This window comes from Eulemur rufifrons, chromosome 7, assembly GCF_041146395.1.
Source record: "Eulemur rufifrons isolate Redbay chromosome 7, OSU_ERuf_1, whole genome shotgun sequence".
NCBI lineage: Eukaryota > Metazoa > Chordata > Mammalia > Primates > Lemuridae > Eulemur > Eulemur rufifrons.
This window is the reverse complement of record NC_090989.1, coordinates 239,427,346-239,443,504: the sequence shown is the minus strand read 5'-3', so window position 1 is coordinate 239,443,504 and position 16,159 is coordinate 239,427,346. Positions and strand designations below refer to the sequence as shown.

General features: G+C 37.1%; 1 protein-coding gene across 1 annotated transcript in view; it reads right to left on the bottom strand.

The window, feature by feature from the left end:
• The window catches only part of LOC138387285 (ADAMTS-like protein 1), a 192,995-nt gene that overhangs the window by 149,643 nt on the left and 27,193 nt on the right, over window positions 1-16,159 (bottom strand). The window contains exon 2 of the mRNA XM_069474226.1: window positions 9,599-9,726. Coding sequence (XP_069330327.1) covers window positions 9,599-9,726 — 128 coding nt within the window. The remainder of the gene's footprint in view (window positions 1-9,598; window positions 9,727-16,159) is intronic.

Genomic DNA, 16,159 nt, shown 5'->3' with positions numbered 1-16,159 from the left:
TATACAATAGAATATTACTCTGCTTTTTAAAAAAAAAAAAGGAGACCCTGCCATATAAAGAAAAATGGATGTACTTTGAGGACATCATGCTAAGTTAAATAAGCCAAATACAAATGGCAAATACTGCATGATTACACTTACATGAAGTATCTAGAATAGTCAAATACACAGAGCAGAGAGTAGAATGGAGGTTGCCAGGGGCTGGGGGCAGAGGGAAATGGGAGCTGCTGTTCAACACGCATAGTTTTCAGTTATGCAAGATGAATAAGTTCTAGAGATCTGCTGTGCAACTTTGTTGGTATAGTTAACAATACCATATTGTACACTTAAAATTTTGTTAAGATGGTAGATCTTATGTTAAATTTTCTTACCACAATTAAAAAAAAAAAAAAAAAAGAGGAAGGGTAATACCAAAGAGGGAGTTAGAGGAAATCTTTTTTCAATTTTGCAAAAGCACAATTCCTTCTACCAACCTTGGTTCTGTGGTATAGAAATTAGATTCCTGACTCTTTTCTAGAGATGATTAATGTCTTATATTTTTCTTCCTCTTCAGCTGAAGTACAGATTGAGGAAATGAAATGACAATACTGTATATGCAGTTTAAAACCAAATTATCGAACATTTACGGGTTTTCTGTGTACTAAACACTATAAAGGCATTTAAAAAAAGGAATGCTCATAACTTAATCAGGGAAATAAAGCATTAATGTATGAAATGCTGCTACCAGAATAACCTAACAATAAATATAAAAATACAAAAAAAAAAAAAGCCAATTCCACAGATGTATTATATATAACTGAGGGAAAGTCTCTTAGTTCTTAAAGTATCCTACTAACTATAATGAGTAGAAACTCAAGGGCAAATTAATAATTTGGTAAATTCTTGAGACCCTTGCCCCTTGGGATTTCTACCCTTAGTTACACCTAGCAACTTGCCTCAGGCATAGTTGGCATTCAATAAATATTTCATAATGAAAGAATTAAAATTGAGGAGAAATAAAAACTTTAGAAGGGCTATTGAACAAACCAGATAAGGAATTTTTAAATAAACAAAAAAAGACAGCTGAATTATAGACTCCCGATATGGCAAATAAAGGTTATGGACACCAAACACATTTCCAACCATCTTTTATTTCCACAAACTGGTTTATGGGATAAACCAGGCCATAAATTGGTCCCAAACATTTAGTCATTGGCTTTAGCGCATTCTCCTTCTGAAAGTATATCAGATCTTGGAACAATATACCCACCTAAGATATATGACCTGCAATATTAGAAGTCCTGGTAATACATTTAGACTAGGCTTTGACCCAAAAAGTAAAGGAAGGCAACCGCAAACTCTTAAGCATATGTCCCAAAATGTGCAATCTCCTCTAACACAACAAAAAGACCACCTCATATAAATGACATGAGGAGTCAAACCTACTCTGAACTTGTATATCTTGCTTTTAAACAAAAACTCAAACATTTCCAAGGAAAACAAGGCTGATAACATGCAACACTAGATGAAGAATAACAGATAAATCTTGCTTTGGGACTCTTTTGAGCCGAAAGTTCTAAAACCTCTTGAAACAAGTCCTGTGAACCTAATTGGATGTTATGATAGAGATGAGATGTCTTTAAAGAAGAAAAAACTTTTTTTTTTTTTTAAGAAGCCAACTCTTACCACTGAAAATTTTCTTTGGAATTTATTATTATATGGTATAGAAATTAGTTGCTAACTAAAACTAACTAATGTGTCAATATTTTCATGGGAGAACATGTGTTTGCAATTAAAAATCAGAGAAGTTAGCTTACTTTCCCTTAGTATATTATGAAATGAGAAGTTTAGAAGGATCTTCTCCATTCCTATGGAATAAGACTCCTTGGGGCTATTTGTTTTAATTTTTCTGTGTTTATGTTGACACCATTCTGGCAGCCACATGCCTCTGGAATAATACTGTGATGTTAACTTTACTTAAGCACCCTCACAGTGTGATGATTTTTATCTCTTGTTCATCTAATAATTTTATTCAACTCAAAAAATGTGTATTCAACTCAAAGATTTAATTTAAAATTTATTAACTTTAAAAATGCTGCCATCCTTTATAAGTAGGCCTTTTTTTTTTTTTTTTTTGCTATTTGGATATATATTAAAATGAAGCAACCAAACGCATTATTTAATCAGTTGAGATTTAACCAAATATTTATACTCCTAATGTATTAATTAATCTATAGTATTAACCCATTAATCCATACTATTAACTAGATTAATTTAGCATTTCAGAAAATAAAAAAGGTCTTAAGAAGATCTTTAAATCTTCTATAGTCACCAGTGCAAAGGTTAACATTAAAATAAGAACATCCAGCTATTTGACTCCTTGCCAATATCAAATGAGCTGCAGTTTCCCCCTCTGAGCCTGGTCTTGGCATCAGCCTAACACAGTGGTTACACACAGTATTCCGTTCCTTATGCATTTGGAACTCCTTATGGGCAAAGCTAAATTAACTGGCTAAAGACAAACCTAGAGCTCTCAGAGATAGATCTATAGTATCAAATTTTAAAAAATGTTAGACAAATGACTTCACTATAAATATTATTTCAGAGTATTTAGTTTGGGGTGAAGAATTAGAGAGAGAAGCAGCAGCTTCTTAAAGTAATTGGTACATTGTTAATTCACTTGAAATAAAATAAAGGACCATCATGAAGTACAAGTAGGTATAGTTTCTTTTCTAATTAGTGAAAAACAAAAGCAGATATTATGTTCCACTTGGTGATGCAAGATTATTAAGAGATGCATTATCAGAGTTACTCAATTAAACCTAATACAATCTTACAGAAATTAGTAAAGGTGATGGACGATGTTTATTCAGTGTCTTCCTTTGTTGCTCAAACCAGGGTTGCAGGTAAAGGCAATTGTCAGTGTTCCAATACTATAAATTGGGAAAATCAAGCACTGGCTACTTTCTGCAGCCTCAGGAAAAAAAGATGTGGGAGAAGCCAAGGAAAGGATCTGCTCAGTATCCCTCTGGGTCAGGGCTTTTTTCCCCAGCACCAAGAATTGCTAGTTGAGCATAAAGGCTTTTGTATTTGACCCTTGTCTGTATTTTCACTCTGCTTTGCCTCCATTGATTTTTTTTTTCCTGGAACCTTCAAAAGATCACTCAGAAAGAGTGTTCTCTACCCCGAAGGTTAATCAAGCCTCCCACAAGCTCTCAATCCATCAGGAAATATAATTAACTCCAGAAGTTGAGTAGATGTTATTTATTCCATAAAATCTGGGTAATCTAGCTCTCTTTACAGTTTTATCATATTGGGAACAGAATAATTATTAAATGATAAAAAAAAACCAGACCTCAAAGTGACCTAAGAGATCTTATTACCAGGGCTGGAAAATGGGCCTGGCAGGCTAATTCACCAGGTAGATGGCATTTATTTGGACTGAATTTGAATGCTCACCATTAGACTACTACACACATTCCAGTTACTCACTGGGCCTCTAAGGATATATAAATTCATAACCTCTGATCTTTCCCAAGAGTATAAGATGAATGAATTGAATTCAGATGCTTAAATCAGAAATGGACAGATAAGAGAGAATTCATTAAGTTCATTAGTCCATTAAAAATGAATAAGAAAGCCACAGAAGACCATTCATGGCAGACTGCAAAAAGGGTCCCAATTTTTCTACCCTCCCTATATTTCATGCTTTCCCATGTCACATTTTTGCTTTCCCACTCTGACTCTGGGATTGGCAGGTGGCTTAGTATCGTCAATGGGATACTGGCAAATATGCCACAGAGCCTTGAAATGGGCTTCTGCATTGGAAATTGCTCTCTCTTTCACCCCTGCTGCCACCATGGGAATCTGCCTAGGCCAGCCCACTAGAGGGTGAGGGACATGTGGAACAGAACTGAGCTGCCCAAGTTGGTCCAAACAAAACCAGCCTAGATCAGCCAGCAGACAGCCAACCCTAGGTATGTGATCAAGATCATCCACGATCATCAGAGCCCCTAGCCAAGCAATAATCCCTTATATTTATGAAGTTTAGTGGTTGTTATGTAGCATTATTGTGCAGTGGATAACTGATACATCAACTAGAGCTTCCCTTAGAGCTAAGGATCTAAGGAGAGTAAAAGAACAGAATCTTGCTGGTACTAGACTAGCTGGAACTGGTTGTTGCAGGAAAAAACTTGAAAACTTGTAATATCAAATTGGGTTTAAGTCTTGGAGCTGAACACAAATCTCACAAGATATCTGTTTCTAATTTATAAGAGTCAAATACATTCTAAATCCAGCCTAAGGATTGATCTAGGGTCATATTTAAGAAATGATTTAATTGCACTTAAGTAATAATGAGAAAAATGTTAGAATGTATTTCATTAATATTACATTTTGTTTTCATAAGTGTACTTATTTAACATTTATTACTGCTTAGAGTTATCTATTTTAACAAAAATTAAAAGTGTTTAAACAAGAAAGTAAGTGAAAAGTTGGTCTTAGGTCTCTCCATTAGCTCTGAACACTGAAAGCTTAGGTTTTTTTTTTGAACAGCTTTATTGAGATCGAATTCATATACCATAAATGCACAGATAGTGTGCAATTAATACCACAGTTAATGTTAGACAGTTTTTTATCACCTCAAAATGAAGCTCTGTTAGCTACATTCCCACAGCCTTCCCACTACCCCAGTCCTAAGTAATCATTAATCTATTTTCTGTCTCATAGATTTCTTCATCATAGACTTTTGTATGAATGTAGTTATACAGTATTTTGTCTTTTTGATCAGCTTCGTTCACTTTTCAAGGTTCATCCATATTGTGTGTACCAGTACTTAATTATTTTTTATGGCTGAATAATATTACATTATATGGATATACCATATTTCACAACCTTTATTTAATATTTTTCTTTAAGTTGTAACTAGTTATGTAAAAATAGGCATGACTATTGGGAAAGAAAGATAAAATTATTCTTATTTTCTGATTATATAATTGTCTGCCTTGAAAAACCAAATGTATTAGCAAAAAATGATTATAACAAATTAGAGAGCTCTTCATGGTGATTTTCCTGTATACCACCCAGTTAGCAAACATTGTGGAAACTATTTCATTTATAACATAGTTTCTATATTTATGAACAAAAGTAAGATGCAATGTACAGGACACACACACACACGCACACTTTCTTAGAGACATGTGACTTCCATAACTCAGAAGCCATCATGATTCTGGAGTAAAGACAATATTATAAATAGAGTATAAATTAGTTTATAGATATGTTGCTTTCAAATCAAAATCCTAATGACATTTATGTAGGAACTTTATAAAAACAATTCTTAAGATTACCTGGGAGAATAAATGGAAAGGCATAAATCAGTATAATTTTAAACAAATTATACAGTGAGAGGGGACCTGCATTATGAGATATTTAAGGTATTATAAACAAAAAATAAGTAACTTGAACAGCTTGTTTTGGTAGCAAGAATAGACAGAGTAATCAGTAAAATATAATACAAAATCCAAAAGCAGTGTTAAATATGAACAAAAAATTAGTATATGATAAAAGTATAATTTCAACTCATCATTACTATTGAATGGGACACCTGACTGGTAATTTGCAATTCTGTAGGAATAGCACCAATTGGCTGTTGGACAGAGGTGGGGGGCGGGGGGAGGGGATGGGTGCATACCTACCTGATGAATGCGGTGCGCACTGTCTGGGGAATGGAAACGCTTGAAGCTCTGACTCAGGGGGATGGGGGAGGCATGAGGAATATATATAACCTGAACTTCTGTATCCCCATAATAAGCTGAAATTAAAAAAAAAGTTCCTAGTTTCAGACAACAAAACCTATTTTAATAAACTCTCTTCTGCTTAAATTCAGAATCTTCAGGAGAGCTGAGAGAAAGCTTAGCTTTTTGAAATATGAGGCTGTAACCCAGGAATTGCTGTTAATAGTGAAAGAAGACCTTGACTGAAAGAAAAGCAAGAATACAAATAGCTTCTTAGGTGTTTGACAACTTAAAAGATAATGAAAGTTATTACACTTCCTTCTAAGATCCCGAGCAGACGCATTTAAACTATATAGGCAGAATAGAAGTCATCCAGGCCAGGCGCAGTGGCTCACACCTATAATCCTAGCACTCTGGGAAGCTGAGGCGGGCGAATTGTTTGAACTCAGGAGTTCGAGACCAGCCTGAGCAAGAGCGAGACCCCGTCTCTATTAAAAATAGAAAGAAATTATATGGACAGTTAAAAATATATATAGAAAAAATTAGCTGGGCATGGTGGCGCATGCCTGTAGTCCCAGCTACTCAGGAGGCTGAGGCAGGAGGATTGCTTGAGCCCAGGAGTTTGAGGTTGCTGTGAGCTAGGCTGACGCCACGACACTCTAGCCCAGGCAACAGAGTGAGACTCTGTCTAAAAAAAAAAAAAAAAGAAGTCATCCAGAATGAATGTTTGATTCTCTTTAGATATCAAACAGGACTTTCTCTATACTTTCATTTCACATTAAAAAAGGAGAGAAAATACAGGGGTTAAAATCCTATTTATAAAACTTGTAAAATGATATGGAGTGGCAGAAAAAGAGAGTAAAGGAGACACAGAAACATTTGGTAAACTCTGATTCCAAACAATAATCACATAGTAAAGAAAACTGAATTTTGATTGTGGACCAGTGACACTTAGGGTAGGGACTCCTCCTGAGTAAGTGGGCCTGACCAGTGTCCATAAAAGGCTCCTGCCAGAGTGAGTTCTCTGCAACAGCAGCTTTTAGATTTTTTGGAAATGATATATATTTTCTATCACAGCCCAGCATACACACAAACAAATGCACACATATATATACATGCCTCATTTTGAAAAATGCAACATACACAAGGGTCTTGAATCACAGCAGAAATTATCCAAGCTGCTTAATGATACCATATTTTGTGGCTAAATCATCAAATGCTGTCTAGAAAATAAGTGTGTGCTTTATATAGAAGCTGAGTTATTCTAAAAGTTAGCATCACAAGATCTCTGAACATTTAATAGGATAACGTTCTTATTTGGTATTATTACATAGGCATTAACTTGGTCACTGTGGAATTTAAATTGCCTTGGAGATGCAGATTTTCTAGAATCAACATACCTCCAGAGATAATAATTCAATCTTAGTTTTGCACCTTTTAAAATCTGTAGCTGGGAGATTTAACTCATTAGGGCACAGAGGTAAGAAGCTAATGAGGTCATACCATGGGATGTTGTCCCCAAAAGCCCACTACAATCACCGACTGGACGTCTGAGTCAACCTGCATATTGTTTATCTCAAAAGGATCGAAATCAGGATAGTTCAGACTAAACTTACCACACGCAAAAAAAAAAAAAAACCCTATTGAGGGATGGTGTCAGAATATATAATAGGACATATGAAAATAGTCATTTCACAATTAGAAAATGTTCATTTCTGCCGAGATTGTTTCAGAGTTCAATGATGATGGCAAGTTTTGCTTTGCTAAAGAATGACTAGGATTCTTTGAGTATAGAATATACCTGTGTGTATAATGTATCAATCCACAGTAAGCACCAGCTTTCTAGAAACAAAGACACACATTATAATATTTCTGTATATTCTTATTGGATTTGGAAATGCCATGCATGTAGAAGCTTTTTTTCTACTTCTTCAAATTTCTAAAGAATGGCAAGTCCACCTCTCTCCCTATTTTTTTAGCTTCTTGTCCAGCCTAGTGTGAGTTTACTGAATATATTTTTTCAATATTTGAAAGTAAAATAGTGACATATCTTTTACATGTTTATAATTTTAGCATGTTCATTCTACTTTTCCAGAACATTTCAAGTAGAAGACAACTCATATCTTTTATAGTAAGTATCATAATAAAATCCTAACAACTGGAGCCTGAATTTACTAGGTAGCAAAATTGGTATTTTTGAATTTCACATTAGCATCATTATTTGATCATTTGCTGAATGACAGATTTTTATTTGTGATTTTAATGTATTCCTTAAACTGTTTCTCAGCCTCTCACACAGTAAAAGATTCTGTCACCATCTAACATTTGCATCACTAAGACAATATGAAAATTCCCACACATTGCTTACTAGTTTTGTGAGACACATGTTTTGGTTCATTTCTATAAAATATTCCAGGCTGCTCATTTAAGAAAACTAGATAACAGGAACACTCCAAATTTGTATATTTTGGTTTTACTAATGTATGATGATTATTGGTTTTACTGTCACCATGTAGCATCACGTATTGCAGATTTAGGAAGTTTTTTTTTTATATTCAAGATTAAGAGAGCAGGTGAATCATAAGGAGGAAAATTCTATTCTTCCTTTCTTATCAGCTCAAGAGTCTGGTTGATATGAAGCTGGCTTCAAAAAAAGACAAAGAAACTTGCTGGTGGATACAGTCTCATAGGCCCATCTTCAGCGCAGATCCAAATGCCAAAATGGCCAAATACCGGACATGATCTGGTATCTTGCTGAATGTGCCTTTTGGCCTGTTTCTCAGGGTGCATTTCCACCCGGACCTACCTGGAACCAAAACGGTCTCTAACTTTCAACAGATTCAGTGAAGAATCATCTATTGAGCTCCTAATATCTGCCAGACCCTGTGCAGGCCTTGGGGAAACAGAAAGGAATAAGGCTCAGGCCCTGATTTCAAGAAATTCTCACTCTTATTAAAGTAAGTTGACATTTTCCTGAACCCACATCTCACCCCTCTCTATTTGTTTATGAAAAGTCTAGAAGATTCCGCAGATGCATATTTTTTCTTTTTCTGTTTCATGTTTTATAATACAATATATAGTGACTTTTGATCAAACCTCCTACTTGCTGTACATAACACTTTTCACTGTCAAATAAAATCTTTCATTAAAAAACATTACTATGGTACTTTATATTTTATAGTTTGCAGACAAATCTAGTCATAGACCACACAGCTCAAGAAGCAGTTTTAAATTATTATTACTATAAGTAAAAACTTTCCATTCTAAGGCCTCAGGCCTTTTCCTTTTAGCTTAGAAGCCATTAGCCACTCCTTCCACCTTCTTCATTCCTCTCACATTCCTGCCGCAATTCCGACTGAAGTTTCTATCCCTCCAAACCTCCATATATGCAAAAGTCATCAGTCATTGAACTGAATGACCTTAAGAACCTTCTGGCTACAAAACTAAACCAGTATTGCATTCATTTGCAAAGTACTTGGTAACACTGGAAATCCAACAGAAACTCAATATGCTATTAATGCCAATATTGTTGCTATTATTGTCACCATAATTATTAAGATGATACGAAAAGTACAATATATTATGGAACTAATGACCCAAGAACCTAATAATAAATTCTCCTTCCAGTTCAAACATGAAAACAGATAAAATTTGCTGGGAAAATAACATAAATTCTCTATTGCCTATTATGAGAGTATATAAATACCTAGTGGGAGATGGATGTAAGAAAAAATACAAATTTAATTCTTTGTATCTTTCTTCCATTACTTTCCTTCATCTGGATTTGTGAGCAACAAAATGTTCTGCATAACCCCAACCACAAAAGTAGGCCTCAAACCTACTCCCTATGGTTCTCACAAAGCCCCCAGCGGGACAGGACTTACTTGCTGCTGAGGCAGCGTCTCAGTGAGTAGGAGGCCCCCCCACCGCACGTGCGTGAACACTCGCTCCACGGGCCCCAGGCATCCCATAGGCCGTCCCGGTCCTCCTCGGAGCGTGCTGTCCTGGAGCTCTGTAAGAAACAAGAGGATGGTCAGCATCGTGTCCCCATCAAACCCTGAAACTTGTGTCCTCAAAGGTGGGTGGCCTGTGTGTCTGTACATGGTGGCCTTGCTGGGAATGAAAATGTGCATCAAATTCTCCGATTCTTTTATATATGTTTGGGGAAAGGAGTATTTGACTTTGACAATCCTGGGCAATGTCTGAAGGAGGCAAGAGATTGCACTAATGGAGCAAATGGAAAGGGAAGCCAGAAATAGGACTCTGGGTTAGAAAAAGATCAATTGCTTTGAAGTCACTGTTTTGCTCCAGGTTCAGGAGTCTAACTCTTCATTTCTTTATGAAAAGGAAGAAGCTGCTCTCAGAGTTTCTTCTGCTCTCAGAAGCTTGACATGTACATATCAACACTGCTTTCCAAAATCTAACAATAGTGTATACACCTGACATTTTTTTATAAAGCAATTTCATTCCCAGTTTTCAGGTTTGTTAATTAGAATAACTGTATGAGGTGACTTTAGTAATGCAGGGATTGTCTCTTGACAAATGGACTTGTTTGTTATTTATAGGCTTCCCAGGGAAATTTGCCTCTACTGTAAGCATAATTGTTGTTATGTATGAGTCTCGATTTTGCACTTCACACTCCTCCAGACATGGGAAAAAGATAAAATTTGTGCTATAGTTAAGAGAACAGACTCTGGAGTTAGCAACTATTTGGGTTTGGATATAGATTCTGGTTTTGTCTCTCAGGCTCTGAACAAGTAACGTCCCACCTTCCTATGCTCCAATTTCTCTTTGTATAAAATGGGAATAATATTATAACCATGCTACTACACACACATACACACACAAAAATATACACTCTATATAGGAGGATTAACTAAATGAACTTAGCCCAGGACAAGAGCCAGAATAAAGCACTAATTTTTTATTTTGTAGTAATGGGATCCTTTATAAATCAATTGCTATGGGGCTTGGTTATTAAATTGACTGCTCCTTCGAACTTTTAAAACCCGTACAAATTAAGTCAGAACCTGGCCTCAGAATGTTATACTAATGGATTCCTAACTGGTTCATGATATATTTAGATTCTGAAATCATTTGAAAGGGGATATGGGATAGCATAGTGATTAAGAGCAGGAACTGTGGACCTACTTAGCCTGGGATGGAATACCAGCTTCAGAGCCTATCCGTATAAACCAGGACACATACATAACTCCTTGTGCTTCACATTTCTTATTAAATGGGGATAATAAAGATACTTACATCGCTGAATCATTGTGAGGACTGAAAGAGTTGATATACAACAAGCACACAACATGGAAATAACCCAATGTCCATGGATGGATGAACAGATAAAATATGGGTATATACATACAATGGAATATTATTCAGTCTTAAAAGGAAGAAAATTCTGACACCTACTACAACACAGATGAACCTTGAAGACCTTACACTAAGTGAAATAAGTCAGATACAAAAGAAAAAATATTGCATGATCCCACTTACATGAGGTACCTAGAATAGTCAAATTCATAGACAAAGAAAACAGAATGGTGGCTACCAGGAGCCAAGGGGAAGGAATTATTGTTCAGTGGGTACAGAGTTTCAGTTAGGGAAGATGAAAAAAGTTCTGGAGATGGATGGTGGTAATGGTTGCACAACAATGTGAATGTATTTAATGCCACTGAACTACACACTTAAAAATGGTTAAAGTGGTAAATTCTGTGTTAAGTATATTTTATCACAACAAAAATAAATACACATATACATTTTAAAAAAGCACATAGGGCCTAAATCATAAACACTATACTATATAAGCATTTGTTGCTATTATTATCAAACATTATTTATAACTTATTATTAACAGAGTTTATAAACATACATGAGCTCTGAAAGGTTACAGGAAGCACACTCAAAAGGTACCAAGGCTTTCTCTGCTGAGCTTAGTTAAGACACTGCACTTTTCAGGTATCATCTTCCTGAAATCCCCAACTTTTCTCAGTAGTACTATGCAGCCACCTGCCGTATTGCAACTGTCTGCTGATGTAAGCAGCTAGCAGTTTTAGGTTCCTATAAAATGTGGCACAGCATGGGTAAAAGAACCATACTGGTAACCCTAAAGGCTGTGCCTTCTAAAGGAAGTATTTATTGAGCTTCACAGCCAGGTTTTTAGAATTAATAAAATCAATCTCTAATCACTGCAATAGGGGGGATTCTGTTTTCAGAACGTAAATAGCGAGAAAAGACCCTTTGCCATTGAAGTACATATATCCAAGTCTCTTCTCCATGTGCTCATTAAGTTCATCCCTCAGAATTTAAAAAGCTTATTGTGCATCTCCTGATTCTTTTTTTGTTTGCCTTGTGTGACTGGAAGATGGGACTGCTGAGAGACGTGCAGTATTTGCCTGATGCAGTTTCTATTGGTGTGACAAGTACACATTTGTACAAAGCAATTTCTCTCATTTTACTCAAATTCAATACGACTGTAATGAAAACCAATATCACAAATGCTGGGATTCAGGCAGTAATTGAAATGAGTGAGATGAGTGATTACAAACTCTGATGCTATCCAATTACTATTTACCATAACTGCAAAAAACAAAAAAAAATCCCACATGCAGCGTTCACATGTGAACTGCATTTCCATGAAAGATAAGAACACCAGAATGACAAATCCTTGAGAGGTTTCCCTCTGGCTGCTCTCCAGGTGAGATATCAGGAAATAATGCATGGCTGTGATTTTGTTTTTCTAGAAAGACTCTGCTAAAGTTGCTTGATAGTTTTCATGTGCCTTGTCTAAAGAGGCTCTAAAAAGCCTCAATGGTGAGGTTTCGCTAAGCATCTCACTTCAGCACAAGTCACACATTTCAGCACAACTACACATACTAAGTGCCCTCGTCTCCAAAAGAGATCTCATACTAAACCCAGAAGCAAGTCATGAATCTATTGTTTCAAAGTCGAACAAACTCCAGGTTTTCTTTCAACAAATAGATACACATGATTCATTTCAACTGAATCCATGTTTATTATTTTTTATCTATTATGTATTTTTTAAATTTGAGCATACTATGAGGGTACAAGTGTTTAAGTTACATATATTGCCTTTTCCCCACCCAAGTCAGAGCTTCAAGTGTGTCCATCCCCCAGACGGTGTGCACTGCACACATTAGGTGTGAATATGTCCATCCCATCCTCCCCTCTCCCACTTGCCTGACACCCAATGAATGTTACTACTATATGTGCACATAAGTGTTGATCAGTTAATACCAATTTGATGGTGAGTACATGTGGTGCTTGTTTTTCCATTCTTGTGATACTTCACTTAGTAGAATGGGCTCCAGCTCTATCCAGGATAATACAAGAGGTGCTACATCACCATTGCTTTTTGTGGCTGAGTAGAACTCCATGGTATACAAATACCACATTTTATCAATCCACTCAAGCACTTGGGTTGTTTCCACATCTTTGCAATTGTGAATTGTGCTGCTATGAACATTCTTGTGCAGATGTCTTTTTTATGGAATGTCTTTTTTTCCTTTGGGTAGATGCCCAGTAATTGGATTGCTGGATCAAATGGTAGTTCTCCTTGTAGCTCTTTGAGGTATCTCCATATTACTTTCCACAGAAGTTACACTAGTTTGCAGTCCCACCAGCAGTGTATGAGTGTTCCTATCTCTCCACATCCATGCCAATATTTATTATTTTGGGACTTTTTGATAAAAGCCATTCTCACTGGAGATAAGTGGTATCTCATTGTGGTTTTGATTTGCATTTCCATGATAATTAGAGATGTTGAACATTTTTTCATATGTTTGTTGGCCATTAGTCTATCTTCTTTTGAAAAGTTTCTGTTCATGTCCTTTGCCCACTTTTTGATAGGGTTGTTTGATTTTTTTATTGCTGATTTTCCTGAGTTCTATATAGATTCTATTTATTAGCCCTTTATTGGATGTGTAGCATGGTTATCTGTTTGCTCTCGTGATAGCTTCCTTGGCTGTGCAGAAGCTTTGTAATTTGATCAGGTCCCATTTATTTATTTTTGTTGTTGCTGTGATTGCCTCTGGGGCATTTTTCTTAAATTTTTTGCCGAGGTGAATGCCTACAAGAGTTTTTCTAACATTTTCTTCTAGAATTCTTATAGTTTCATGCCTTAGGTTTAAGTCCATTATCCACCGTAAGTTGATTTTTGTCAGAGGTGAAAGGTGCAGATCCTGTTTTAGTCTTCTACATGTGCTGTCCAATTTTCCCAGCACCATTTCTTGAATAAGGATTCTTTTCCCCAGTGTATGTTTTTGTCTGCTTTGTCAAAGATCAGATGTCTGTATGAAGATGGTTTTATATCTGGGTTCTCAGTTCTGTTCCATTGGTCTATGTCTCTGTTCTTGTGCCAGTATCATGCTGTTTTAGTTACTATAGACTCATAGTATAGTTTGAAGTCTGGTAAACTAATGCCTCCCCATTTGTTCTTTTGGTTAAGATTGGTTTTGCTATACAGGGTCTTGTCTGGTTCCATATGAAGGCATAGAATTATTTTTTCTAGATCTGTGAAAAATAATGTTGCTATTTTAATAGGGATTGCATTGAATTTGTCGATCACTTTGGGCAGTATAGACATTAACAATGTTGCTTCTGCCAGCCCATGAGCATGGTATGGTTTTCCACCTGTTTACATCCTCTACTATTTCCTTCCTTGGTGTTTCGTAGTTTTCCCTGTAGAGGTGTTTTTCTCTTTTTATTGCGTCCTTTCCTGGTTTTGGTATCAGGGTGATATTGGCTTCATAAAACATGTCAGGGAAGATTCATTACCTCTTGATATTGTGGAGTAATTTCTGAAGGATAGGCACCAGTTCTTCTTTGTAGGTTTGGTAAAATTTGGGTGTGAAATCATCTAGTCTGGGACTTTTCTTTCTAGGAAGATTTGTTATTACAGCTTCAATTTTGATACTTCATATTGGTCTGTTCAGGAATTCCATTTCTTCCTGATTGAGCCTAGGGAGGCTGTGTGTTTCTACATTTCTTGCAGGCTTTACTGTTTTCTCTTATTTCTCTGCTCTATCTCTGCAACTGATTTATTTAATTGAAAGGTGTTATGTTCAATCCCTGAGATTCTTTCTACTGTTTGATCTACCATATTCTTGAGATTTTTCACTGTGTTTTGTAATTCTTTGAATAAATTCATTTCCAGAAGTTTTGTTTGATTTTTCTTTAATATTTCAATTTCTTTAGTGAAGGTTTCTTCCAAGTCCTGGAATTTATTTATTTATTTTTTGTGTGTGTGGTTCGTGTTGGGTATCCATTTTATCTTGCATGTCACTGAGTTTTCTTATAATCCATGTTTGAAATTGTTCTGTCATGTTAGTGTTCTGAATTTGGTTGATATCCATTGCTAGACAGCTGTTGTTCCCCTTTGGGGGTATGATTTCAGTTTGATTCTTCATACTTCCAGAGTTCTTTCACTGATTCCTTCCCATCTGGAGCAGCTGTTGCTTCTTACCTTTAGATTTTAATTTACATAATGACAAGCCCAGTTTAGTCTCTGAGCCAGTGTAGGTGGTGTTTGTGGGTGAGATTCGACTACATCCTGTGTGATGAGTCCGTAAATGCAGTAAAATGGTGTGCAAATTGACCTCCCTGTCAGTAAGTGGCACTGCTGGGAGGAGCAAGCTGCAGTGTTGTTTTTGGGTCTTGTAACCAGCTGTCATTTCTCTGGAGAGGCACTCTAGTGCTCAGGTGGTGAGTGCAGCCCTGGGACTTCCAGGTGTGTCCTTATTCTCCACCTCAGTGGGGAGGAGGAAGATGGGGGAGTGAGGCTGGGTGGGGCTGGGTTCCCTGAGCCTGACCTCAAGCTCCACAAATGCTGTTAGCAGGGGTCAAAGATCTGTTCTCTGCTTCTGGGCAAAGCTACCGGGGAAGGGCTGAAATGGCCCCACTCAGCCAAAAAGCGTGTGTATGGGGATGAGGCTGTGTGAGACCTTCAGTCTGGAGCAGGCTTTGCTCCTTTCCACCCTCCCCTATTCCCAGTTTCTCCCAGGCCTCTGCCAGCAGGCAGGACCTCAAGCCAGCGGATCTCCCCTGTGATGCGAGCTGGGAGGTTCCCTGCCCAGGATCACAGGCTGAGCTGGGAGCTCGGCCCTCCTGTGGGAGGGTTGCTCCTCAAGCACGCTGCAGCTAGGACCCACTCTGATCTGCCCCTAAAGGCACAAACATCTCAGTAGACTAGTTCACAAATATGCCTTCTGTGCCCCGGGCAATGCAATCGAGGTGGGATGTACATGATCTGGTCTGCAGGCCTGCCCCCCAGGCTCTGGAGATCAGTCCCCAACCCTGCCAAGGAGAAGAGGGCTAGTTTCAACTCATCTACAGGGTGCCCAAGCTGGATCAATGTCTCTCTGCATTGGGATTCGCCCCACTCTTCTGGAGTCACCAGGCAAGCAGCACCTGGGAGG